Below are 26,875 nucleotides of genomic sequence, written 5' to 3'. Positions count from 1 at the left end.
TCACAATAATTCACAGGTAACTACGGAAAGTGAAAGAAATCTGTAGGCTCCCACAGACTGCAGGTGGATCACGGTATTGATAGGAAATTGCATAGCAGGAAAGCAAGAGTAAGTTAATTGAACAATGGGTCTGCACAGCAGTATTTTTCAGTAATGTTCACTTATGCATATTTTTTTTATTTGTTGTTTATTATTTATGTAAATATGCTCTTTATGTCTAAACAGGGCATAGTAGGAAAATCTGAAATTTGTTCACAAATTAATTATGGCAACATCTGCAGAAGGAGCTGTCGATAACACTCAATGAGCAGCCATCAGCTGCTGCGATTCCATAAAGTATATGAAATTTCTAACATCTCTACAGGAAGATTGTCATAATCCTTTTCCTGAAATGAGATTTCCTTCTCTACAGCTTAAATCTTCATGAAACAGTGGCAAACGAGACTGCTCCCATTGGCAGGATGCTCAGTAGCCAGACATTTAACATAACTTAAGCTAGATGAGGAGAACATTTTTTTTAAAGTATATAGTGAGTTGTGATCTGAAATTCACTGCCTGGGAATGAGGGGGAAGAAGATTCGATGGAAATTCTCAGAATGGAATTCGAAGGATGGATAGTAGAGATGTTCACTACTGTGGGAAATAGGACCCACTGCACTTTGAAAGAAATGCCAGAGGCACACTGAATCAATTGCTATCTGTTTGCTTCTTCTACTGATAATACTAAGCCATGGATTGTCCTTTGTATCATTGTTATTCTGCAAATCCTGTCTGAGTTTCCTAATGCTGTGGGGACATATGTGAGTAGGTTCCTCCCCCAATAATCAAACAAAAATAACCTTTAGACTGCAGACACAGAAGTACACAACCATCCCATAAACTTTAGTACACACTTGATACTTCAAAAGTCAGCAAATATAAGTTCATTTGCCCCCTTTGTGACCTGTTACAGAAACTAGAAACATGGTGTATGTTCCAATATATGCTCCCTCTGGTATGTGTCACAGCTTGTGTTCTGTTCTATGCCTAGCAATGTCTCTAGTGCTAAATGTTCTACACGGTAATGTAGCCTGCCTTCAAAATTCAGTTCCATTGACTTCCTCGCACACCATTACAATGTACATCAGCTGAAGGCAGATAGGTCCTTGTTTAATTTCTGCATGGATGAGAACACATCACCGATAAGAGGATGTTCCTGTGTTACTGCACTGTTAACCCCCTTTTTTGGATTGTGATCTGTCTCTACAATATTCTGACTCCAAATTAAGGTACCAATTACTGAGCCAAAGCTTCTAATGTCTCTGTTAGACATATAACAAGTTACCTTTTGAAAATGCTAGTGCAGGGTAAGTTTAGCACAGTGATGACTGGAATAGGAAGATGCATTTTCTCTGATGACCATAGGGACAAAGGCAATATTATTTTTTGTACATGTATCTGTGTTCAAGCTCCATTTCACAATAATCAGTGTTACTGCTCATTTGATGTACAGATGGTGTGTGATCACAAGCAAAAATTGTGGAAATAGCTGTTTGATTTTTATTTGGCAACATTCAAGATGCCTATATTGTGTGATTCAACCTACAACTTGTTTCAAGACAGAACATGGATTACAGATCAGGGACAGTCCTGGAATAACATATGGACTGCTGGGTCTTAATGGTTAGAGCATTGTCCTCTTTCAAAAGCTGACCTAGAATGAGTTAGATATTAGGCATGCTTTTGGACTCTAAATTATTTTGCTGTATCTAAGCAAAAGCCTAGAAGCAACTTTAGAATATCAGCCAAAAGCACCTGGCAAAATAATAGTGGCATAATGCATAAGGCACAGTGTTGGCACTAAGAAAGGGAGATACAAAAAAAAAATTATACTGTATAGGACATTAGGTACCAGCTCTTTGAAAATATTATCCAGTTAAAACCATATATTCAATTCACCTTCGCAAATTATTGTAAATCTGCTTTCACAACTTTTCAGATCTTTTTAGAGAGAGAAAGAGAGATAGAGAGGGAGTGAGGGGGAAAGGAGGGAGATTTTTGTTTGTATGATCTTACTGTGCGAAAATGGACTCAGATTCCTCCATTACAACAGTCAACACATTTCAAAGCTAAGGTACAGCAATCCAGATGTCCTGCGGCATTTTCTAAATGCAAGATTTTTTTTGTAATTAGATCAATCCTTGTACAAACTTTATCTGATACATGAAGAATACAATTGTGAAGAAGTTTAATTTAGTAATGTCTTTAACTTTGATTGGCTGTAGTTGAATGGCTGTGTGTATCCGGTCAGCAAGACGGATGTTCTGTCGCAAATATAAAAACAGGCCTGACATTGGTGTGAATATCACACAGGAAGTTAATAGAGAATGCTATGGCATAAAGACAAGTTATCCTTCCTATAGGGCCCATCTTAACTTTATGGTAAGAACTATCCAATTAGTCTAAATTCTTGATGATTCTCCTGTTGTTTTATTGTTGTCTTTCCCTTAAGTATTTATCTAATTCACTTTTAAATTTTGTTATTAAATTACCCACATCAGATTTTCAGACAATGCAAGCCAAATTGCTCAGTAAAACACGAAGCTGTACATCAATAGATAAAAACAGAAAACATTACTTGAAGTTCAGATGTTTAAAATTTTCAGGTGACCCAAGTGTGCCTCCAACTCACCCATTTCTAGGTTTAGAAGGAGTGAGACGAGGAGTGGACCACCACCTAGTTCTTATGAGACATCAATCTAACTATTTTAATGTGCCTGGCTGATTAATTAGACTTGCTTTGGAGCTTTAATAATGGCTTGTCAGTTAGGAGTGATGGCGAAGTATCAGTTGAAGGAATGTCAACTATCTTTAGCATTTTGCTTGTGAAGATGGGAATGCTGAAATACTCTCCATGTTCTGACTATCTCTTATGTAAAAAAAACTCAGGATTTTTTCCCCCTCAAAGGATTAAGCATCACACCCAGCTATATCACTCCCATATTCCACCCACATTTCAGGAGCAGAAATCATACCTAACTGCAGTGAAATTATACCTAATCATTCCATCTATCTGGCCAATTCAGACTGTCTTCTGGTGACGGAATCCATCAAAGATAGAAGCTCCTGCTTTGTGTGATTCCTCAACTTCTCCCCTACCCCTCCTCCATTAATATCTAAGGCAATGTTTCTTCATGTTGTCTTCAGCAATTTTGTCAATCACATCGAAAGTTTCATTTGATTAATTATCACATATCCTGCTGCTTAAAAATGTTTATGTTCTTGTTCAAAAGGCCATTATGATTTTCAATGGTTTTCTAAACTGCCCTCTTAACCTACTCTGCTTTAAAATGGGCAATCTCAAGCTTTCTACTTTCCCACTTTCTCGACAGAACCATGATGATCATTAAATATGTGGTGCTCAGAAATAAAGTCCAATACCCTACAAGAGATTTAACCAGATTCAATACAGGTTCCTTGATTTTTGTAACCTATCCATTGATAAATAAAGTCAAGAATTATAAAAGTTTATGTTTAAGATGATCTCCCAGTTGTCATGTCTTGATAGATTATTATGTATTCTTTTGCAATATTTTCTGTTCTTACACAGCCTCTAGGAGTACGTCCCTGATTTTTATTGCCTCACTGTCTCACCAAAAACTTGACTTCACACCTCCTTCTGTTAAATTCACCATCATCTGTCTACAATTTTGACCAATCTGTCTCTGTTACTATCCTTCTTGTTTACCACATTTCTGAGTTTCATATCAATTGGAAACTTGAAATCATATCTGGATCATTAAAATACATGACAGTAAACAAAAAATGCATTTAGTTGGCAAGCAGGTTAAAAGCAAATACAGTGCTGCCCTCATGGGACACAAGTCTTTACTTCCCTCAGGTGGCAGAAACTGCCATCCACCATCACAATCTGCCTTCTGTCGCTTAGCCAATTCTGCACATGCTAATGTGGAGATTTCAGTCCTGTATTAGGAATGAAATGTTAAAATTTTGACCCAAAATACTGACATTTCCTCTCCTCACACAGATGCTGCTCAGTCTCTGAGTTATGAGTATTTTTACAGAGTCATAGCACACTACAGATTGAAAACAGGACCATCGGCCGTTCCAGTCCATGCCAAACTGTTATTCTGCCTAGTTCCATCGACCTGCAAATGGAATATAACCCTCTATACCCCTCTCATTTAAACACTACTTATTTATCTCATAATTTATAGTAATTTTATTTCTTTGTACTGCATTGCTGCTGTAAAACAAATTTCATGTCATGCAAGACTGATAATAAATTTGATTCTGAATCCTCCTGCTGATTGTCTGTTGCTCCACATTCCACACTACGGTTTAATGTGTCTCTGCATATGCCATCACTGATATTTGATACGTGCTTTGACGTTGCCTCCTCATCCACAATGCACCTTGTCAAAAGCCTATTGAAATTCACGTGTCAATTCACATGAAGTAATTTGAACAGCTGATAATGGCACATACCAAAAACTCCATTCCTGCCACACTGAACACTCACCAATATGTTTACTGACAGAACTGCTTTACGACAGATGCCATAGCATCTGTCATGCACCTGACCCTGACACACCTAGAAAACAAGGACAGCTATGTCAGAATGCTGCTTCTGGATTTTAGTTCAGCATTCAAACACCATTGCCCCATAGACCTTGGTGAACAAACTCCTACTCCTCAGACTAAATGGGTGTTGGATTTCCTAACCAAGCGTCCTCAGACAGTCAGGATGCACAATCGCTCCTCCCGGCCCATCATCCTCAACACCGGTGCTACCCCTCCCCCCCCCAGGGGTTGTGTCCTGAACCCATTGCTGTACACTCTGCTCACACATGACTACACGGCCAAACACCCGAGTTATCAAACGCCCAAGTCCACATGGCTTTGTGCATGGTAGGTCTTCTCTAACCAATATTATAGAATTTTTCGAGGAGGTTACCAGGAAAGTTGACGAAGGCAAGGCAGTGGATGTTGTCTACATAGACTTTAGCAAGGCCATTGACAAGGTCCCACATGGGAGCTTGATTAAGAAGGTTCAGTTGCTTAGCATTCAAGATGAGGTATCAAGTTGAGTTAGATATTGGCTTCACGGGAGAAGCCAGAGAGTGGTAGTAGATGGTTGCCTCTCTGACTGGAGGCCTGTGTCTAGCAGTTTGCTGCCAAGATCGGTGCTGTGTCCATTGTTGTTTGTCATCAATAATTTTGATGATAATGTAGTAAACTGGATCAGCAAATTTGCTGATGACAGCAAGATTCAGGATGTAGAGGACAACAAAGAAGACTATCAAAGTTTACAGCAGGATCTGAACCAGGTGGAAAAATGGGCTGAATAATGGCAGATGGAATTTAATGCAGACATTGCACTTTGGGAGGACAAACCAGGCTAGGACTTACACTGTGAACAGTAGGGCACCAAGGAGTGCAGTAGAACAAAGGGATCTGGGAATACAGGTCCATAACTCCTTGTAAGTGATTTCACAGGTAAATTGGGTCATAAAGAAAACTGTTGGCACATTGGCCTTCATAAATCAATGTATTGAATACAGGAGTTAGCATATTATGTTGGAGTTGTACAAGATGTTGATGAGGCCTAATTTGGATTATTGTGTGCAGATTTGGTTACCTACCTACAGAAAAATGTCAATAAGATTGAAAGAGTATAGAGAAAATTTACAAAGATGTTGCCAGAACTCGAGGACTTGAGTGATAGGGAAAGTTTGAATATGTTACGACTGTATTCCTTAGAGCATAGAAGAGTGTCAAGAGATTTGACAGAGGTATATAAAATTATGAAGGATATAGATAGTGTAAATGTAAGTAAGCTTTTTCCACTGAGGTTGGGTGAGATGAGAATTAAAGGTTAAGGGTGAAACATAAAATATTTAAGGGGAACAACAGCGGGAACTTCTTCACTCAGAGGGTGGTGAAAATGTGGAATGAGCTGCCAGTGGAAGTGGTGAATGTGGGATTTATTTCAACATTTAAGAGAAATTTTGATAGACACATAGATGGTAGGTGTAGGGAGGGCTATGGTCTGAGCGCTAGTCGATGGGACTAGGCAGATTAATAGTTTGGCACAGACTAGATGGGCCAAAGGGCCTTTTTCTGTGCTGACATCTTCTATGACTCTATGACTCTAATCACATTGTCAAGTTTGCCAATGACACGACAGTGGTGGGACTCATCAACAACAAAGATACACATCTATACTCACCTCCTTCTATTGATGCACAACAGAGAGCATCCTAACATGCTGCATCACTGCACCATGAAGGATCCCACCCACCTCGCTCATGCACTGTTTGCCCCACTCCCATCAGGGAGCAGGCTAGGTAGCATCTATGGCAGGACCACCAAACTCAAAAACAATTACTTTCCTCAAGTAGTAAAACTGTTCAACACCTCCACCCACTAACCCACTCCAATACACTCCCTACCACTATCATTTCCTAGTCATTTTATAGAAACATATAAAACCTACAGCACAATGCAGGCCCTTCAGCCCACAAAGCTGTTTCAAATATGTCCCTACCTTAGAACTACCTAGGCTTTACTCATAGTCCTCTATTTTTCTAAGCTCCATGTAGCCATCCAGGACCCTATCACTTCCACCTCCACCACCGCCGCTGGCAGCCCATTCCAAGCACTCACCACTCCCTGCGTAAAAAAAATTACCCCTGACATCTCCTCTGTACCTACTTCCAAGCACCTTAAAACTATGCCCTCTCATAGCCATTTCAGCCCTGGGGAAAAGCCTCTGACTATCCACACGATCAATGCCTTTCATTATCTTATACACCTCTATCAGGTCACCTCTCATCCTCCGTCGCTCCAAGGAGAAAAGGCCGAGTTCACTCAACCTATTCTCATAACGCATGCTCCCCAATCCAGGCAACATCTTTGTAAATCTCCTCTGCACCCTTTCTATGGTTTCCACGTCACTTTATGGACATACAATCAATTGATATATGCAAACTATCTTACACATTTATGTTTATTATGTGTTTTTGATCATTGTGTTCTTAATTGTATTGTAGTTTTTTTTTGTGCTGCATCAGATCCGGAGTAACTCGTGTAATGGAAATGACATTAAACAATCTTGGAATTTAACCATGCTGTCTCATTAATACTTTCCACTTCTTTATCAAAGAACTTGATAATGTCATCAAGCATAGTTGATAGCAAATACATGTTTCACTTATCAGGCCAAGATTATCCAAATCCCGTTAACTTTATGCCGAATTATTGGCTAGATATTTTAGCTCCGTTGACATTGAGCTATTTTTATACAAGTTTTTGTCTCATTCCTTTCTTTTAGTATGTGCATTTAATTAGTGCCATCCAGAATTTCACTTATTCGAGTTTGTGGCAGGTGCAAAAGACAATAGCTTCAATTTCCTCACATTTAATTGTCGGAAGTTTAAACTTATTCAGTGTTGGGTGTCAGATAAACAGTGTGAGAAATGTAAAACAGCAGAGTAGTCCAGAAAACTAGTGAGATGAGGCTGAATGTCATCATCCTCCTTGACTACAATGCTGTGCCTTAAACTATATCACTGTGGATTAACATATAAATGAAAAACAGAATACCAAAAATAAATCTTTAGGGACAAGCTTTTACAGCAAGAAAAGAAATCATACAGAAATGCAGTTATATAGATAACACAATTTTCAAGCTCATTCTGTAAGTAACAAATAGGCGAGAGCTGTTCCACCCAAATGGAAAATGGAGAAGAGACATTGAATCACAAACAAGAGAAAATCTGAAGATGCTGGAAATCCAAGCGTCTCAGTTTGAAACGTCTTTTCCGTAGATGCTGCCTGGCCTGCTGAGCTCCTCCAGCATTTTGTGTGTGGTGAAGAGACACTGAAGGCAGATGGGATGGTTAAGTGTGTCAGGGGATACTGAGAAATGAGTAAGAATTACAAGGGGTAATTTCACACAAAACTGTAAACAATGTGACATGTCTCTTTTTACGGGTGAATCAGGATTATGGCAAAAATGAAAATCTGATCAAAGCAAGCATAAGAATAAGGAAAATGGGGATGCTGTATTTTCAAATACTCTGGATTAGAAAGAGATGGGTGGTGGGATGGAGATACATCTCTACCAAAGGATGTGTGAGACACTCTTTCATTCCACTACCCTGCATGTCACCCTTGGCAAGGTGTAGCACCTGCTTAGCCCCCCCGATCAGGGTCAAGTGAAGCCATGGGAGCAGGCGGTGGATGGTCGTATGAGCAGCTGGTGCAGATCACAAGTCCTGGTTATGCAACCACTGACCCCAGGAGGACAATCTCTGAAGAGTATTGATAATGGCTGGGGTCACCCGTCTTATAAAGATACTGCCTAGAATAAGGCAATGGCAAACCAGTTCTGTGAGAAAGGAGTGAGAAATCAGCCAGAAATCGGAATGGGTGGGGTATCGGACATCAATAGTTAGGACAGAATTGTGTGTGACTGTTAGGTATCATAGACAGACAATGGAAGAGACTTGATAAAAAGATATGAAAAATAAGTAGCAAAGCATTATTGGTGTGGTTCAACCCAAGGAACAAATAAAAGGACCATTGCCACTGATGCATTTTGATAACACCCCCTTCTTTAGGCCCACCAATTACCTCTTTTGCCTTGATCCCCCTCTTTCGGATCCCCTTCCTAATTGCCCCTATCACCATCCTCTTCCCCCGAATTATTATTTTCTCTCCCTCTCTTTCAGCATCTTCCCACTTTGCAGCTTTTCTCAGTTCCTTTCCTCCTCCGCCTTGCCGTTGCCTTTCCATTCCTGTCTGGTCACCCACATCCACTCCTAGCTTTTACTTACTATCCATTGGAAGGCTGCTTCTGCTCAAAGGCTCCAGTTGCTCAAGTGACTGTCACCACTCTCTGTCTCAGGGGCCACTCCTGACTGTGAATCACCTCCCATGTTGATGGTTATGGAGGAGGATCTACCATTCGTGAGCTGAAGCATCTTAACACTGACCTTGCTCTCACATTTTCACTTATTTATCCCGAAACAACACAGGGCAGATTAAGCAATACTAACACTGAGGAACTTCAATCACAATGTTATGGTTACGAAGCACTGATGATGGGAATTTGAAAACAGAATATCTAAGATGTCTTAGGTTTGGTTGTGCATTTTTTATGAATTAGAGCATCCTTTAAGAATTCACACTGTGTACTTGAGATTATTTAAGTATTAGCTGCCTTCTAATGAATTTGACATTACACCTAACTGGCATATGTAACTTATGCCATACAAGAATACATGAATACATTCCTTGTTCAGATCTATTTTGAACAGGGTTTAAACAAAATATTTAGATTTACATAGATTTATAATTGCATCTCATTTGCTAAATCTTCAGTAGCGCTGATGGCAATAATATTATTTATTTTAAAAATCTCCATTTTAACTCATCTGCTGAAAATCAAAACTGTGTCTCCACATCACTGTAAATGTGAGGAAGGTTTCTGCCAGAACAGAAATGGAAGAAGTTCATTGGGCAGCTCTCCAAATGTGGTGCTTTATAATTCTCCTGAATTTGACATTTCCTCAGTGCAATTTGTTTCAGAGAAAATATATAAATGTAGTGATAAAATCACACATAAAGATAAATTTAGTTCATTCAGATTACATAAAATCACACCATCCTTATCACATCCACTGTTGAAGATTTGAAAAGGCATGTCCATTCCCATTCTGCACTCTATTGTAACACTAGCTTTCTAAAACTTATTATTAATATGTAATTATGAGCTTTTATGTTTAATTTTAATCTTTTCTGTCTGAAGATAAGATTAATATGGACTGAGATGTTTATTTTGTTGGATTCCTGTGATGCCTATTTGATAAAAGTTCCTTCTGGTTTTGTACTTGAATGTGAATTTGATGACCTTGCCATTAGTATTACTATTTCTCATCCACAAAGGAGGAGTTTTATCCCACTTTTCCCCTCTTGAGTTCTGTCTAACAGTAGAGCACATAGAAAGAGTCAGCATTAGATTTGCCCAGATTGCTATGCAATGATCAATGCTAACTTCCATTGTCTATCTTAAAGTTAAAGCAAAAACACTAATTTGACAAAGGATCGGTTGAGAACAAAATTTAGGAAAAAAGCAGAAAACCAAGAATTTCTTGTTGAATGGAGGATATTAAATGACTTTCTTTAAGACAGTCCAAGGACTTTTTTTTCCAATCATAACAACCACCTATCATGTAGCACATATGCCAAATTTGGAATGATCAACAACAATGACAAAACTATTTTCATTTTACTTTCAATCCCCCGACAATACTAGTCATAAGTTATTGAGCTAAAAAAAGAGAGATGAGAAACCTTCTGGAAGGTAGGCATTGTCATCTTGATGGATGCATTCATGGCCTGGCAAATATTTTACCTTTTTAAACAGAGCACCTTGCTTTCGATAGAGCATTCTCTTATGCACATCTTACATAGCAACCGACAATTAGGTTAGTGTTGCTAGGGATAAAAGAAGCTAAATTCAGAAGTAGGGCTTGACGATTTACACCAGAGATTGGACAGGATGTTTAACTGAAGTTACCATGTGAACTATTTCAGTTGCCTGCAACCTACAAGAGCACACGACCCGCTGAATTTACTAGCAGAATTATGACACAACAAGCAAAATTGTGTGCTGGATTAAGCCCTCAATAAACTTATATACATTGCAATTAAGAATTAACATTCTCTAATTATGGTGGATTTAAAATGTCTAGTCAATGCTAACTCAGCCAATCATAGATCCACTGACAAATTTCACTCTTAGATCAATATTGTCCAACCCTGTGACCTAAATACAATTGGTACATCATTTCTCAATAACAAGTTATCCTTAGGACAGCAATCATGATACATTTAATTTTTACTTCCCTTACAGTTGATTCTTATTTGGACAATCCATCATGAAAAATGCACCCCTTCAGAAAAAGCCCCACTATGAAGTTTTTTTCCCTGTTCCTGACCTTCATAAGTACAGTATAAGACACACAAAATGCTGAAGGAGTTCAACAGGTCAGACAGCATCTATGGAAAGGAATAAAGAGTTGATATTTTGTGCTGAGACCCTTCTCAGGACATGATGAAGGGTCTCGGCCCAAAGGGTTCAAGGACTCATAGGTAAATCTGAATGAATACACCACGGTTGTCACGGACTTTATAAAACGAGTCTTAGATGATTGTGTCCCCACAAAATCATTCACAGTCTTCCCCAACCAGAAGCCCTGGATGAACCTTGAGATCTGCAATGTGCCGAGGGCCGGATCAGAGGCATTCAAGTCTGGAAAGCTTAGTTTTGGACTTCCCTAACTGAGGAAAAGACTGTTACTGTGCACTTTATCTATGCCTCTCATAATTTTAAGCACTTCTATAAGATCACCCCTCATTCTCCTATGTTCCAAGGAATGAAGACCAATTCTAGCTAACCTCACCCAGTAACCCAAGCCCTCTAGTCCTGGCAACATCCTTGTAAATCCTTTTTGCACTGTTTCCAGTTTAACAATGTTTTTCAAGTAACAGTGTGACCAAAACAAGTACTCTAAGGGTGGGTGTACCAAAGAGTTATACAACTGCACATAATATCCCAACTCCCATACTTACTAGCTGATGAAGGCCAGCATGTTAAACACCTTTTTCACAACCCTGTTTACCTGTAATGCTACACTGCCTGGTACCCTACCATTCATAGTATATGTCCTCTATTGTTTTGATTTTCCAACGTGTATTACCTCACCGTTATCTGCATTGAAACTGATTTGCCACTCCTTGCCCCACTTCCCTACCTGTCCAAGATACCCCTGCAGTCTACGATTATCTTCTGCACTAAGCACAACACTCCTAATCTTGCGTCGTAGAAGATATCCACAGATTTACACGTCATTCTTACATCACCACATGACAGATCAGCCCTCCGATACTCAGTAGCAGTAGCCTGAGATCTGAAATAGGATTAGCTGAGATTATTTTTAAATTGAATTTCATTTAAGTTTTATATTATGATACATGTTCGTGCCCAAGGATTTGTAATTATATTGTCAGAGATTCATTCACCAAGAGCTAAGGATGCTGGTTCCCAGTTGTGGAAAGGATTTATCACAATTATGTATTGTTAAACTTGATATTTAACCCAATAACTGAAGAACATTTGTCTTCAATAACGACTGTGCCGTATTCATCTCCTGGTAGTGCATATGGAATGTGTAGATTAGTTTCCCCACAGATTTGCCTGTAGGTCTAATGAATAAAATGGGGAGGACTAAAGAATTGGGAAGACGGTGTTCACAATATCATTAGATTTAGAACTGTTAAAGAGGAGAATTAATCATGAAAATATACAGCTGAATAAAACATTTATGAATTAAACAGTAGCTCAGCACAGACTTTGAAAACTGAGTACAGCTTAAAACTAAACATCTACTCCCTAGACATCTGGAAATATATGTTCCAGTAGGTTTGCAGGTATGGAGATTAAAATAAAATAATAAATTAAGCTTAAAAGTTTCAGGGAAATGTCAGGTTTATAAGTCAGTGAAGAACGTGACTACATACAAAAAGGTACATGGGCGAATTTTGAAATGGAACATGGGTGGAGCAAAGATGTGTATAAGAATAAACCAATGTCTTATGTAAAAAGCACAAGTTTTGTTACAAGCAAATGAATTGTAAAATCCTAGTCAAAGGAAGATTGCAAACCAAGGGGTCAACAAATGAAAGTTTCTTGTGAAGATGGAGACCACGGTTATGGAACTAGCTGAAAAGTTTTCCTCTACTTTCACTAAAAAAGAGAACACAGCTGTATTGAAACAAGGGATGTTAGAGCAGGATAAAATTTAATAACAGGTATTTGAATCTTGGCAGGATTAAGAACAGAAAGTAATTTGACGTGATAACATTCATTCAGAGTCTTAAGGGAAGTCAGGATGAAAAACCACCATAATTTTCTAATTCTAATTTTCTTTCTTAAATATGGCAATGGCATCAAAGGTAAACCAAGTACATTACACCCTTGCAACCAAAATGAGTAAAGGATATAATCCTAAAAAGCAGACCCAATGATAATAGAGACTTTTAAAGTCATTAATCTGGGACAATATTAAAACCTCTTGAAAAAATATGCTTTAAGAAGTGAAAGCTTTTAATATGTTGTTACAAACAAATTTTGCCTTCTTGGATGAATGAGTTTGCTGATGAAGTAATGGAAAAAGAGAATAACTGTACAGTCAAAATTATGATTTGTTCTATCAAATATTTTCAAGCTACTTAATAGACTTGCGAGTAAAACTCAATCCATCACTCAAAGTGAAATGACATGTGGATGTAGATGGAGAGGGGATAAACAGATGTTTCCGCTCTGGCAGAAAGTGTGCAACTGGGATTGGTGTAGGGAACAAGGCTCTTACAGAACCGAAGACACAAGAGACTGAAAGTGCTGGAACTGTGGAGCAACACTCAAAGGCACTGGAGGAGCTCAGTGGATCAGGCAGCATCTATCCAGGCAAATAGACATTCAACATCTCAGGCCAAGGCCATTCATTAGAACTCATATAACTGTCTTGCGATAGATCTGGGGCGTTACATTAAAACTACAGATGACACAAAGGTCAAACTGAGAATGGAGAGGACAGTAACAGACTTCACAGTGACAAACATAGAAACATAGAAAATAGGTGCAGGAGTAGGCCATTTGGCCCTTCGAGCCTACACCGCCATTCAGTATGATCATGGCTGATCATCCAACTCAGAACCCTGTACCTGCTTTCTCTCCATACCCCCTGATCCCTTTAGCCACAAGGGCCATATCTAACTCCCCCTTAAATATAGCCAATGAACTGGCCTCAACTGTTTCCTGTGGCAGAGAATTCCACAGATTCACCACTCTCTGTGTGAAGAAGTTTTTCCTCATCTCCGTCCTAAAAGGCTTCCCCTTTATCCTTAAACTGTGACCCCTCATTCTGGACTTCCCCAACATCGGAAACAATCTTCCTGCATCTAGCCTGTCCAATTCCTTTAGAATTTTATACGTTTCAATAAGATCCCCCCTCAATCTTCTAAATTCCAATGAGTATAAGCCTAGTCGATCCAGTCTTTCTTCAAATGAAAGTCCTGCCATCCCAGGAATCAATCTGGTGAACCTTCTTTGTACTCCCTCTATGGCAAAAATGTCTTTCCTCAGATTAGGGGACCAAAACTGCACACAATACTCCAGGTGTGATCTCACCAAGGCCTTATACAACTGCAGTAGAACCTCCCTGCTCCTGTACTTGAATCCTCTTGCTATGAATGCCAACATACCATTCGCCTTTTTCACCGCCTGCTGTACCGGCATGCCCACTTTCAATGACTGGTGTACAATGACACACAGGTCTCGTTGCACCTCCCCTTTTCCTAATCGGCCACCATTCAGATAATAATCAGTTTTCCTTTTCTCGCAACCAAAGTGGATAACCTCACATTTATCTACGTTAAATTGCACCTGCCATGAATTTGCCCACTCACCTAACCTATCCAAGTCACCCTGCATCCTCTTAGCATCCTCCTCACAGCTAACACCGCCGCCCAGCTTCATGTCATCCACAAACTTGGAGATGCTGCATTTAATTCCCTCGTCTAAATCATTAATCTATATTGTAAACAACTGGGGTCCCAGCACTGAGCCTTGCGGTACCCCACTAGTCACTGCCTGCCATTCTGAAAAGGTCCCGTTTATTCCCACTCTTTGCTTCCTGTCTGCCAACCAATTCTCCATCCACATCAATACCATACCCCCAATACCGTGTGCTTTAAGTTTGCACGCTAATCTCCTGTGTGGAACCTTGTCAAAAGCCTTTTGAAAATCCAAATATACCACATCCACTGGTTCTCCCCTATCCACTCTACTAGTTATATCTTCAAAAAATTCTATAAGATTCGTCAGACATGATTTTCCTTTCACAAATCCATGCTGACTTTGTCCAATGATTTCACCGCTTTCCAAATGTGCTGTTATCACATTTTTGATAACTGACTCTAGCATTTTCCCCACCACTGACGTCAGGCTAACCGGTCTATAATTCTCCGGTTTCTCTCTCCCTCCTGTTTTAAAAAGTGGGGTTACATTAGCCACCCTCCAATCCTCAGGAACTAATCCAGAATCTAAGGAGTTTTGAAAAATTATCACTAATGCATCCTCTATTTCTTGGGCTACTTCCTTAAGCACTCTGGGATGCAGACCATCTAGCCCTGGGGATTTATCTGCCTTTTTTAATCCCTTCAATTTACCTAGCACCACTTCCCTACTAACATGTATTTCCCTCAGTTCCTCCATCTCACTAGACCCTCGGTCCCCTACTATTTCCAGAAGAGTATTTATGTCCTCCTTAGTGAAGACAGAACCAAAGTAGTTATTCAATTGGTCTGCGATGTCCTTGTTCCCTATGATCAATTCACCTGTTTCTGACTGTAAGGGACCTACATTTGTCTTGACCAATCTTTTTCTTTTCACATATCTATAAAAGCTTTTACAGTCAGTTTTTATGTTCCCTGCCAGCTTTCTCTCATAATCTTTTTTCCCTTTCCTAATTAAGCCCTTTGTCCTCCTCTGCTGGTCTCTGAATTTCTCCCAGTCCTCAGGTGTGCCGCTTTTTCTGGCTAATTTATATGTTTCTTCTTTGGACTTGATACTATCCCTAATTTCTCTTGTCAGCCACGGGTACACTACCTTCCCTGGTTTATTCTTTTGCCAAACTGGGATGAACAATTGTTGTAGTTCATCCATGTGATCTTTAAATGCTTGCCATTGCATATACACCGTCAACCCTTTAAGTATCATTTGCCAGTCTGTCTTAGCTAATTCACGTCTCATACCTTCAAAGTTACCCTTCTTTAAGTTCAGAACCTTTGTTTCTGAATTAATATGTCACTCTCCATCTTAATGAAGAATTCCACCATATTATGGTCACTCTTACCCAAGGAGCCTCGCACGTCAAGATTGCTAACTAACCCTTCCTCATTGCTCAATACCCAATCTAGAATGGCCTGCTCTCTAGTTGGTTTCTCGACATGTTGGTTCAGAAAACCATCCCACATACATTCCAAGAAATCCTCTTCCTCAGCACCCTTACCAACTTGGTTCACCCAATCTATATGTAGATTGAAGTCACCCATTATAACTGCTGTTCCTTTATTGCATGCATTTCTAATTTTCTGTTTAATGCCATCCCCAACCTTATTACTACTGATAGGTGGCCTGTACACAACTCCCACTAGCATTTTCTCCCCCTTAGTGTTATGCAGCTCTATCCATATCGATTCCACATCCTCCAGGCTAATGTCCTTCCTTTCTATTGTGTTAATCTCCTCTCTAACCAGCAAGGCTACCCCACCTTCTTTTCCTTCCTGTCTATCCCTCCTGAATATTGAATATCCCTGGATGTTGAGCTCCCATCCTTGGTCACCCTGGAGCCATGTCTCTGATCCCAACTATATCATATTCGTTAATAACTATCTGCACATTCAATTCATCCACCTTGTTACGAATGCTCCTCGCATTGACACACAAAGCCTTCAGGCTTGTTTCTACAACACTCTTAGCCCTTATACAATTATGTTGAAAAGTGGCTCTTTTTGCTTTTTGCCCTGGATTTGCCTGTCTGCCACTTTTACTTTTCACCCTACTGCTTTTTGCTTCTACCCTCATTTTACACCCCTCTGTCTCTCTGCACTTGTTCCCATCCCCCTGCCACATTAGTTTAAATCCTCCTGATTTGATCTGAAAAATGGGAAAACACATGAAATAGTGAAGGAAAGAATGAAGTGGTTGATGCTGAAAGGAAAAATAGGTGAGAATAAATACAGAAGTACAAGACTTGAGGGAATACATGCTTAAATCTTTTAAGGTAGCAGGATGTGAGAAGGTCATTAAAAGGACAGATGGGACCATTGGCTTTAAGTTGATACTTGAAGTACAAAAGGATTTTTTCCTAAACTGGTCTCAGCTTGAGCATTGTTGCTAATTGTAGGTGTCACACTCAGGGAAAGATGGCAAGGCCTTTGAGAAGATGCCGAAGATATCTACAAGGATACTACCAGAGATCAAAGATCTGTTCTGGGGAGAGACTGTAGAAGTTGGATTATTCTACTTCAAGCAAAGAAAGTCCATTTGAACCTTATATGTTATGTTTTATATTTTCTCATGATATAAAAGGGGGACATTTTGTTCTTTTAGACTATGACAGCCCATTGAATCAATTGCATTTCCCACATTCTCTGCAACCTATCCTTTCTCACATAGCAATATTCTTCTTGATAGTCCTATCCTATTAGAACTTGTGATCATTTCCATTTATCCGTTAACCTGGCAGCAGGTCTTTAGGATGTGAGGAAACTGGAGCACTGGGAGGAATTCCCTTGGAGTCACAGGGAGAACATGAAAACTCCACTCAGAGAATACCAGATGTCCGCTGAATCTGTGAGGCAATAGTGCTATTTGCTAAAGCAATGTGATGCCCACAGATCCCTCAGGTAGTTTGATTTGTGCACCTACACCACACATTACACAATTCATATAAAAGCTTTAAGCAGCACAATGTTCTGTTCCTCAATTCCTCATAAAACCTGTTCTTCAATTTGATTATCAATTTCTGTTAAGAACTACTCAGTATGCAGCAGTCCAAAATGTAACTCTACAGATGAAATTCTGATGCAGGATTATTATCCCTTGTTTTTGGACATTGTCACAAACATTCTGGGCTCTTCCGCAGTAAGAACCAGACCAAAAAATTGTTTTCACAAAGACTCCTTCACAACAGCCAGCTATATAAATCTTGGAAAATCAAACAGAAACAGTAGAGTTTCAAAGTTACTGAAGCTGTCTGAAGAGCTTGTTCCAAATTCCACTCCCTGCTGTTTTAAATGAAGTGTAAATGCATCTCTCTGTAACCGTAGATACTCTTACTAATCAAGAACCTATTGACTTCCACTTTCTATATACCCAATGTCTTGGCTTCCACAGATGTCCATGGCAATGAATTCCACAATTTCACCACCCTCTAACTAAAGAAATTCCTCCTCACCTCTGTTCTAAAGGGACATCCCTCCATTCTCAGGCTGTGTTCTTTGGTCCCCCACGATAGGAAACATCCTCTTCATGTCCACTCTATCTAGACCTTTAAATATTCAATAGGTTTCAATGAGATTTCCCCTCATTCTTCAAAACTCCAGCGAGTCCAGGCCCAGAGCCATCAAATGCTCCTCATACATTCACCCTTTCAGTCCCAGGACCATTCTCATGAGCCTCCTCTGAACCCTCTCCAAGGCCAGCACATCCTTTCTTAGATAAGAGGCTCAAAGTTGCTCACCATACTCCAAGTGCAGACTGAACAATGCCTTATGAAGGTGATATATTTACTATTATGACTAACTCCTTTGAATGTGTGTCCACCTGCTCCAAAAAGGCACCATTTGAGCCAGTGCCTAGGAAGACCACAATCTGTGCAGATTTGTAATAATATCTCCTCTTTGCTGACAATCAACACTGACTCACCTCAGGGGTATGTGCTTAGCCCATTGATCTACTCCCTCTATATATACATGACTGTGTGGCTAGGCATAGCTCAAATATCATTTATAAATTTGCTGATGATAAAACCATTGTTGGTAGAATCTCAGATGGAGATGAGAGGGCATACAGGAGTGAGATATGCCAACTAGTGTCACAGCAACAACCTTGCGTTCAATGTCAGTAAGATGAAAGAGCTGATTGAGGACTTCAGAAAGGGTAATACAAGGGAAGACAAACCAATCCTTAGAGGGATCAGAAGTGGAGAGAGTGAGCAGTTTCAATTTCCTGGATGTCAAGATCTCTGAGGACCTAACCTGGTTCCAATGTATCGATGCAGTTATATAAAGGCAAGACAGTGACTATACTTCATGAGGAGTTTGAAGAGATTTGGTATGTCAACAAATACACTCAAAAACATCTATAGATGTACCATGGAGAGCATTCTGACAGGCTGCATTACAGTCTGGTATGTGGGGTGGGACTACTGCACAGGACCAAAAGAAGCTACAGAAAGTTGTAAAATTAGTCAGCTCCATCATGGGTACTAGCCTCCATAGTATCCAAGACATCTTCAAGGAGCGATGCCTCAAAAAGGTGGCGTCCATCATTATGGACCCCCATAACAAAGACATGCCCTCTTCTCATTGTTACCATCAGGAAGGAGGTACAGAAGCCTGAAGGCACAAACTCAGTGATTCAGGAACAGCTTCTTCCCCTCTGCCATCCGATTCCTAAATAGACATTGAACCCATGAACACTACCTCACTACATTTTTTCTTTTTGTTAATATATATAATTTCTGTTTTGCACTTTCTTTAATCTATTCAATATACATATATATATTTACTGTAATTTAGTTATTTTCTATATTATCATGTATTGCATTGAACTGCTGCTGCGAAGTTAACAAATTTCACGGCACATGCAGATGATAATAAACCTGCTTCTGATTCTGATTCATTTCCAATGTGTGTCATTTACTATAAAAATTTGCGAAAGAAATGAAAGAAAGTAGATAAGTAAAAAGTTCTAATCTTTTTTTTCACCAATGTAAACAGCCATAGCTTTATAATAGTGAATCCATCCTGACTAAAAAAAAATTAAAATCCCTCTTTGAAACTATAATGATACTTCTAGCTATTCTCTGCTTATCGGGTAAACTGGGGGCCAACAGCAATGTCCTATAGTGATTCACAGTGACAGAAAACAAAGAAGAGAATATTAGGTTTTAGGAAGAAAGAATACGAGTTACCATTTCGAGCCATTGAACTTTCAGGCATCCACATTTCTCCACAGATGCTGCCTGACCTGTTAAGTACCTGCTGCATTTTCTGTTTTCAGTTTATATTTTCCAGTTTTTATTATTGTTCATATTATTTTTATTATTATCATATATTAACTGCACATTTTTGTGCAGTTTTCCTTTGCGTTAGGATCAGTGAGAACTTTGAAGTAATAAAACGAGGTGCAAGGTAGAGTGGATGAAGAAGGATACTGGAGAAAGCTGCTATGTCTGAAGGTGAAGCCATTAAACAGAATGAGTTCTTACCTGTCTCTGCTTGGTCCCCATTAACAGATGCCCCTTCCTTTGCCTCTTCAGTAGCCCCATTTTGACCTTTCTCTTCCTTGACTGCATCAGCTGCTCCTGAGTCTCCAGCATTCGCACTGGTCTCGTCAGGCCCATCCGCAGGAGCTTCCTCCTCGCAATCCCTTGTGCCATCTGCTTTCTGCTCAGAATCTTCCTTCTCTCCACCCTTGAGCTTCTTTCTGGTCATGTGGCCGCGGAAGCTAGCCTGGATCTTTGCGGCGGCTGCATTAGCCTCTTCGTCATCCAAGGGGATGTCGAGGATATCTTCCTCCTCATGCTTCACGCAGGTCTCTTCCTTATCACCCTTCATTAAACAAGAAAAAGAGAGGGATGGAAACAAGCTTTTAAAACAAAGTTATCACAGCAAAAAAAAATGCTGTTTTCAAGAAAGGCTTTTACTTATCTGTAAGCAAACATGTCAGAAGTTGAAGATAAAAATGCAAATATTAAACGTCTTTGGTTTGTAGATTACTGCAAAATCCAATTGGATTTAGCAGACAGGTGGGTGTTAAGCAGCAGACTGCAAAACAGATCTAATGGCACAAATCACTGTTGTACCATAATATTGTATGTGGGTGGCGGATTTGTTCCTTGCTCTTTCCCATCCTCAGTTTCCAGTCTTCCTTCCCCACCCACCTCCTCCCCTACTTTGTCCAAGTCAACAGATGATATTCACAGATGCTACAAATGCCTTGGCCAATCCCTAAAGCAGCGTGAGCAAGTGGACCTGATTCAAACACAGCACTTTGACTTACACACTGATTTCAGCTCCCAGTGTCAATGCTTAGAAGTTTAGTGCGCTGGCCATTAAAAGGAACACAAGTCAATAGGCAGTCCTAAATAACTTGCATCATAGGACTGGAATTGGAAAAATCAGCCCAAGTTCCCATTCCATAATTATTCAAATGACCATTTTGGAAAGAGAGCATTGGCTAAGCACATGAGCTAACTCATCAGAGAATCTGTTTATAATTGATGTTTGATGATGTTAGTAGCCTATTTATAGATAAATTAATAACTCCGAAGTTGAAACACCAGAAGCACACATACATCATCTGGAGAGGAAAGAACAATTGAGACAAGGTAATTAAAGTATTTAAAATGTATGTCTGAAACCATGGGAATTGCTGGAAACAAAAATATATTCATTGGCTATACTGAAATGAATGGCCTCTAACAATCTTAGTAGAAGTTAATCTTAGAGAGCAGTAGAAGTTAATCACATTGCTGTGGGTCTAAATTCTCAGACCAATTAAGGACAATCTTTTTCCTTCTATTATGTTTGTAGGTGAGGTTGATAGGGTTTTCAACAATCCTGTGGTTTCATAAACACCACAAATAGAACTATCCCTACATTCCAATTTAATTAAGACTGAATTTAAATATCAAATAATGTCATGGTAACGCTCTAACGTCTCTGTGTATCATTTGTTCATTATTAGTTCATAATGTAACCAATTTCCCATTAATCCCCCAACACAGCAGTACATTTAAGTACCAGTATCTTCAATGAACTGTTTTAATGCATTCTAATTATTCACTATCTTGAAGTTCCAGCTCAATTATTATTCAAATGAGAGAATCACAAGTATACATAGGACCGGTAACTGGAACTCAACTCACAGTTGAGGAGCTGCCTTAAATCCCCATCTGGGAAGGACACTGCTGCTTTACAACTAGCACCGAATTCAGTGTTGAACTCTGGTGTGTTCACTGGTGATTCAGCACTGGTGAGCACAGCTCTCAAATCGCCTATTGGGACTAGGGTCTTACCTTGGTCTAATTGTTTTATTAATTAATTAACTGGGCCAAAAAAAAACAGCATTTACGTCACACCCTCACTGCTCCTTTGGCCGTTACAGAGGACAGTGTTGCATTAGGTAAAGATTCAGCCTTTCGGATTAGTGAACCAAATGGCTTTATTTTAATCCAGTAATTTACTTTTGCTAAAAGTAATATTTTCATTCTAGTCAGTTTTAAATATTTAAATTGAAATTTCCCAGATGCCATCAAAGGGTTTCAAATTAATTTCTCAGACTCATCAGTCCAGACTTCCTTGTATGAACTTGGTAATTTAGCAAGTGCACTAAAGTACTCCAACAAAGGTACATTTAAGCAATCATAATCCAGCTCCTGAATCATTGACACGTGTAAAGAATTCAACATGGTTGGCACCAAGATGTTGATTCTTAGCAAAGCAATGAAAGTGACTGGAACTGGGAACTACAGGAATCACCCAAGTGTGAACAATTCATTGACGTAGAATTGAGGGCTGAGTAATGTAGAAATTCTTCAAGAGGAACACAACCTTGTCATGGTTTGGAGACTTGCAGGCCTCAATGAGCTAGAGAACTATGGTGGCTGGAGTAGGGCTCTATTATTTGGCTCTTGGTGGGGTGACCCATGCTAAACTGGTCAAAGGGTAGAGGCCAGACTAAGAGTGGTCCACCAGTCCTCCAGGTTCAGGGATTCAACTCAAGGCTAACGACCCTGACTGGTAAAACAAAACTGTAATGGTAACATCAATGAAGAATCCTTCTACAACTGATTGGCCAAGGAAAGACAGAGATGAAGGACTTTCATTGCTGTCCTACATGCCAGCAGCATAGCAGTCAAGTATATAATGCAGAAATGTTTAAAATAAGATATTTTCTCTACACTGGCTCCATGCTGCACTAGATTTGGAATTGTTGAGGGAGGAAGGACAAAGGTGAGGTTCTCTTTATCACTAAGTTCCTCTACAAAGAGTCTTCATAAGCACAGTAAGATGATGATATTGTACTGACAGAATTCATAATGCAGATCAGCAAATTCAATAAAAATGAAATAAAATGAAAATTATATCCTGTCACTTATGAAGGATTTATAAATATTCCCTTAAAAGTATTGATAACTGGAGATCATATGAGTTAACTGTTCTATTTTGTAACTCCAAAACAAAAACTAGTTGAAAGGAAATGCAGAGCCGGGATAACTCAAATATGTACTTAGCTTTACTTTTAGCGAGATGCGTACATATGATGCGGTGGCGCGATGACATATTCCATGCACGTACTTTTACATATAACCCATAATTAATTATTTAAGCAAACAAAGACTGCTTAATCAAACAATATATTTACAATATTATTCAAATATTACTGAAATTTAAATACACAACACTCCTCCCTGCTTAGTTATAAACTCCAACTCAATATAGAATGCATCTCTACTTAGACACACACACACACACACACACACACACACACACACACACACACACACACACACACATACACACACACACACACACACACACGTATTTAAAATGTGTGAAACAATCTTAGGTTCTGAGGCCTCTTCCATGGTGGTTGTAGGAGTTGACTCTGGGACTGCAGGAAATGGATCTGACAGCAGTAGCTAACTTTCTTTTCTAACAATTGACTCTGCTCTCCTCAATTGATCGATGTATCATCCCCAGATGACATCAGACACAATCACCACTGTGTAGGAGAGTGTTCCAGTTCTGTCCTTAATCTTTCCGAGTACCTACTTTGGATCATCTCTGTAGTCCTTTGCCAGGACTGCTTGCCCAGCAGTGAAACATCGAACCTCCTTGTTTGAGGAGCCTTCAGTTTGTCTCAGCTATTCACCCTGCATATTCCTTCTGAGATTGGGTTTGAAGAGATCCAAGTGTGAAAACAATTAGGACCCAGGACAGCATAGCTGATGAGCTGGTGGTTGTGGAGTGTGCTGCATTGTGAGATGCAAAGGGGAAATTGGTGCGATTCAGTGACAGTGCAATGTGTTCTGCTGGCATTGCTCGCAGGGCATTCATTAAACACTGGGCAAACCTCGCCAAGTCTTTTGTAGCTGGGTGGTATGGTGCAGATATAATATGTCTTACTCCATTCGTTTTCAGGAATGACTGAAACTGTTCCCCCACACACTGTGGTCATTGTCACTGACTAAGTGTTCTGGAACACCAGTCCTTGCAAAGAGGCTTCCCAATACTTCAACAATGCCAGACTGCAGCAGTGGTTATTGATAACACCTCTGGTCACTTAGTAGCTGCATCCGCTACTACCGAGATATTTGTGCCATGAATGGTCTGGCAAAACCCACATGAATCATTCCCAGGGATTTAGAAGCACTGCTCTTGGCATCTTCTGGATGTGTTGGCATTCCAAACAGTGCGTGGCAAGCTGCTCGATTTGCTGATCAATCCCAGGCCACCAGATGAAGCTTCGAGCCAATGCTTTCATTTCAGCCATGCTTAGATGACTGGCATGTAGCTCCTCTAACACTTCAGCTCTCAGCTTGGATGGTACAACAACTCTCAATCCCTACATAAGGCAATCTCCATCAAGGGCAAGTTCATCCTGGTGCTGATAAAAAGTGGGGGAACTGGGATTTCTGCTTCACATTTTGGATTGCCATATAGACCTGAAAAAGTGTGGGGTCTTTCCTGGTTTCCTTTGGGATCATCTCTACTGCAATAGGGAAACTTTCGATTTGCATTAGGGAGCATAAGTCAAGAGGAGTGTCCTCTTTTGTAAATTTTTCAGGCTTTCAGGCATTTCCTCTTCGAAGGGTAAATGGGACAATCCATCAGCATTTCCATGATTTGTTGTCCTGAGGAAGATGGTGACAGCGAACAACGTGGCCAAAGGCGCCGTTCTCAGACATTTCATGAAACTATTTCTCTTACTTCTTCTTTCAAGTATGCTTCTGCTACTACTGGAACCTGTAATTTACATTTTGATTATTTTTTTTGGGCCAATTGACCGAACTGGCACTTTGCTGTCTCCGATGGAGACTGGGGAGGTTTCGAGCTGAGTGTGCGGCCTGGAGGCCAAGAAGCCCAGAGAGGGGGCATGAGCCATGATCAACTCTATTTCTCGCTGATCTCGCCAATTAAAGCATCGAACAAGATTGAAATCAACAAGGACGAGAGCAGAAGGTAAGCGGGTGTTCAGCGCTGTCTGCCTGCATCTGACCAGTCTCTCTCACCCTCTTGTTCGCTGTTGCTGGAGGATGATGCTAGTGCCTTGGGTTATGGGCAAGGCTTAATCGACACGGTTTGAGGACTCTGTAGTTCATGTCATATGTGCTTCTGGTTTCTGGTTACTCTTTTTATTGCTATTTTGTGTGATTTACATCGGGGCAGACAACCTGCAGTCAATGAATGACACATTGCTAAATTAAACTGAACTTAACTGAACTAAATTGAGCATACCTAGACTGTTTCAATGACTCTGTGGTTTGATGATTTATATTGTGTGTTTTTTGCTCATTTTTTGCTGTTTGCGTGATTTCTTCTGTTTTTTGCGTGTGGGGTATTTGATGTTTTCTTTGAACGGGTTCCATTGTGTTTCTTCGTTTTTCGGCTGTCTGTGGGAAGACAAATCCTAGGGTTGTATACATACAATCTCCAATAATAAATGTACTTTGAATCTTTGAATCCAAATTCTATTGAGCTTCAGTCCTGGGCAGGCTAAACATTAGTCTACCTATCGCCTGCCTAAACAGAGCTAAATTCCATATACCATGTAGATTTAGCTCAGAAATAATAACTATTAACATATGACAAGAATACTGTTTTCCTTACCTTGGGGTGAACTTTTCACTGCTTACACATTATTCTGTGATGTCCTAATTTTAGAAAGTGATACAACTGAATACTTAACTAGAGCTTCCAGGTTAGAACACAGAGATTCAGGGTTAGCTGACTAACATAGAGAGCACAGCTGAGTTAAGGACAATCAGCAGATATGAAGAATAGCACTAGGGTCAGAGACTGAAACAGGAAAATGATGTTGAAGAGTTATTGGGTGGGTTTGTGTGTGCTCCCACTGACATACCCTGTCTTCTTTAGAGTGCTGAGTTTCTTGTCCTGAGGAAAGGGCATTACAGAAGTAAATCTGTACAGGTCCACGCCAATACTTAACCTACACACAATATTCTCTCACCCTTTTCATCAATGCTACTTGCATATGTTTTGCTCCCTTTTTCCATTCTCTGTTTATCTCTTTTCCTTACATACTGTTCACTTTCACTGAGGCAGTGAGTTCTATGTTGTGACTATTCCCTGGGTAAAGTAGCTTCTCCTGAGCTCCCTATTCTAGTTATAAATGTCTATCATATATTTCATCAAGGTGTACAAGATTATAACAGGCATAGATTGAGTGGATAGCCAGAGACTTTTTCCCAGGGAGGAAATCGCGAATACTAGGCGACATAATTTTTAGGTGATTAGAGAAAAGTATAGGTGGGATGTCAGAGGTCAAATTTTTTACACAGAGAGTGGTGAGTGTGTGGAATACCCTGCCGGGGGTGATGGTAGAGCAGATACATTAGGGCCTTTAAGAAACTCTTAGATAGACGCATACAGTAGATGATATAAAAATGAAGGGCTACGTAGAATAGATTGATTTTAGAGTGGGTTAAAAGATTGACACAACATCATGAGCTGAAGAGCCTGTACTGTGCTGTAGTGTTTTGTGCTTTACGTTCTACTTGCATGTCTCCTGCAGCTGATGTGCTTTCTCTTTTAAATTAGCAGCATTTTTAAACTTTATGTGAGTACATTTTTTTTCATTTACACACAATGCCAGTACCTCAATAAATCTGGGATCATTATATTCCATGAATGCTCAATTTAGTGCATCCATCAACACTGCATTATGCAAGTCATCGATTGCTTCGCAGACACCTGTCACAATGCT

At 39.8% G+C, this 26,875-nt stretch overlaps 1 protein-coding gene across 1 annotated transcript in view; it reads right to left on the bottom strand.

The window, feature by feature from the left end:
• Positions 1–26,875, bottom strand: part of LOC140716820 (neuromodulin-like) — an 87,876-nt gene that overhangs the window by 48,838 nt on the left and 12,163 nt on the right. Inside the window, exon 2 of the mRNA XM_073029742.1 lies at positions 20,130–20,472. Coding sequence (XP_072885843.1) covers positions 20,130–20,472 — 343 coding nt within the window. The remainder of the gene's footprint in view (positions 1–20,129; positions 20,473–26,875) is intronic.

Source organism: Hemitrygon akajei, chromosome 26 (assembly GCF_048418815.1).
Source record: "Hemitrygon akajei chromosome 26, sHemAka1.3, whole genome shotgun sequence".
Classification (NCBI taxonomy): Eukaryota; Metazoa; Chordata; class Chondrichthyes; order Myliobatiformes; family Dasyatidae; genus Hemitrygon; species Hemitrygon akajei.
This window is presented reverse-complemented; position numbering and strand designations above follow the sequence as displayed.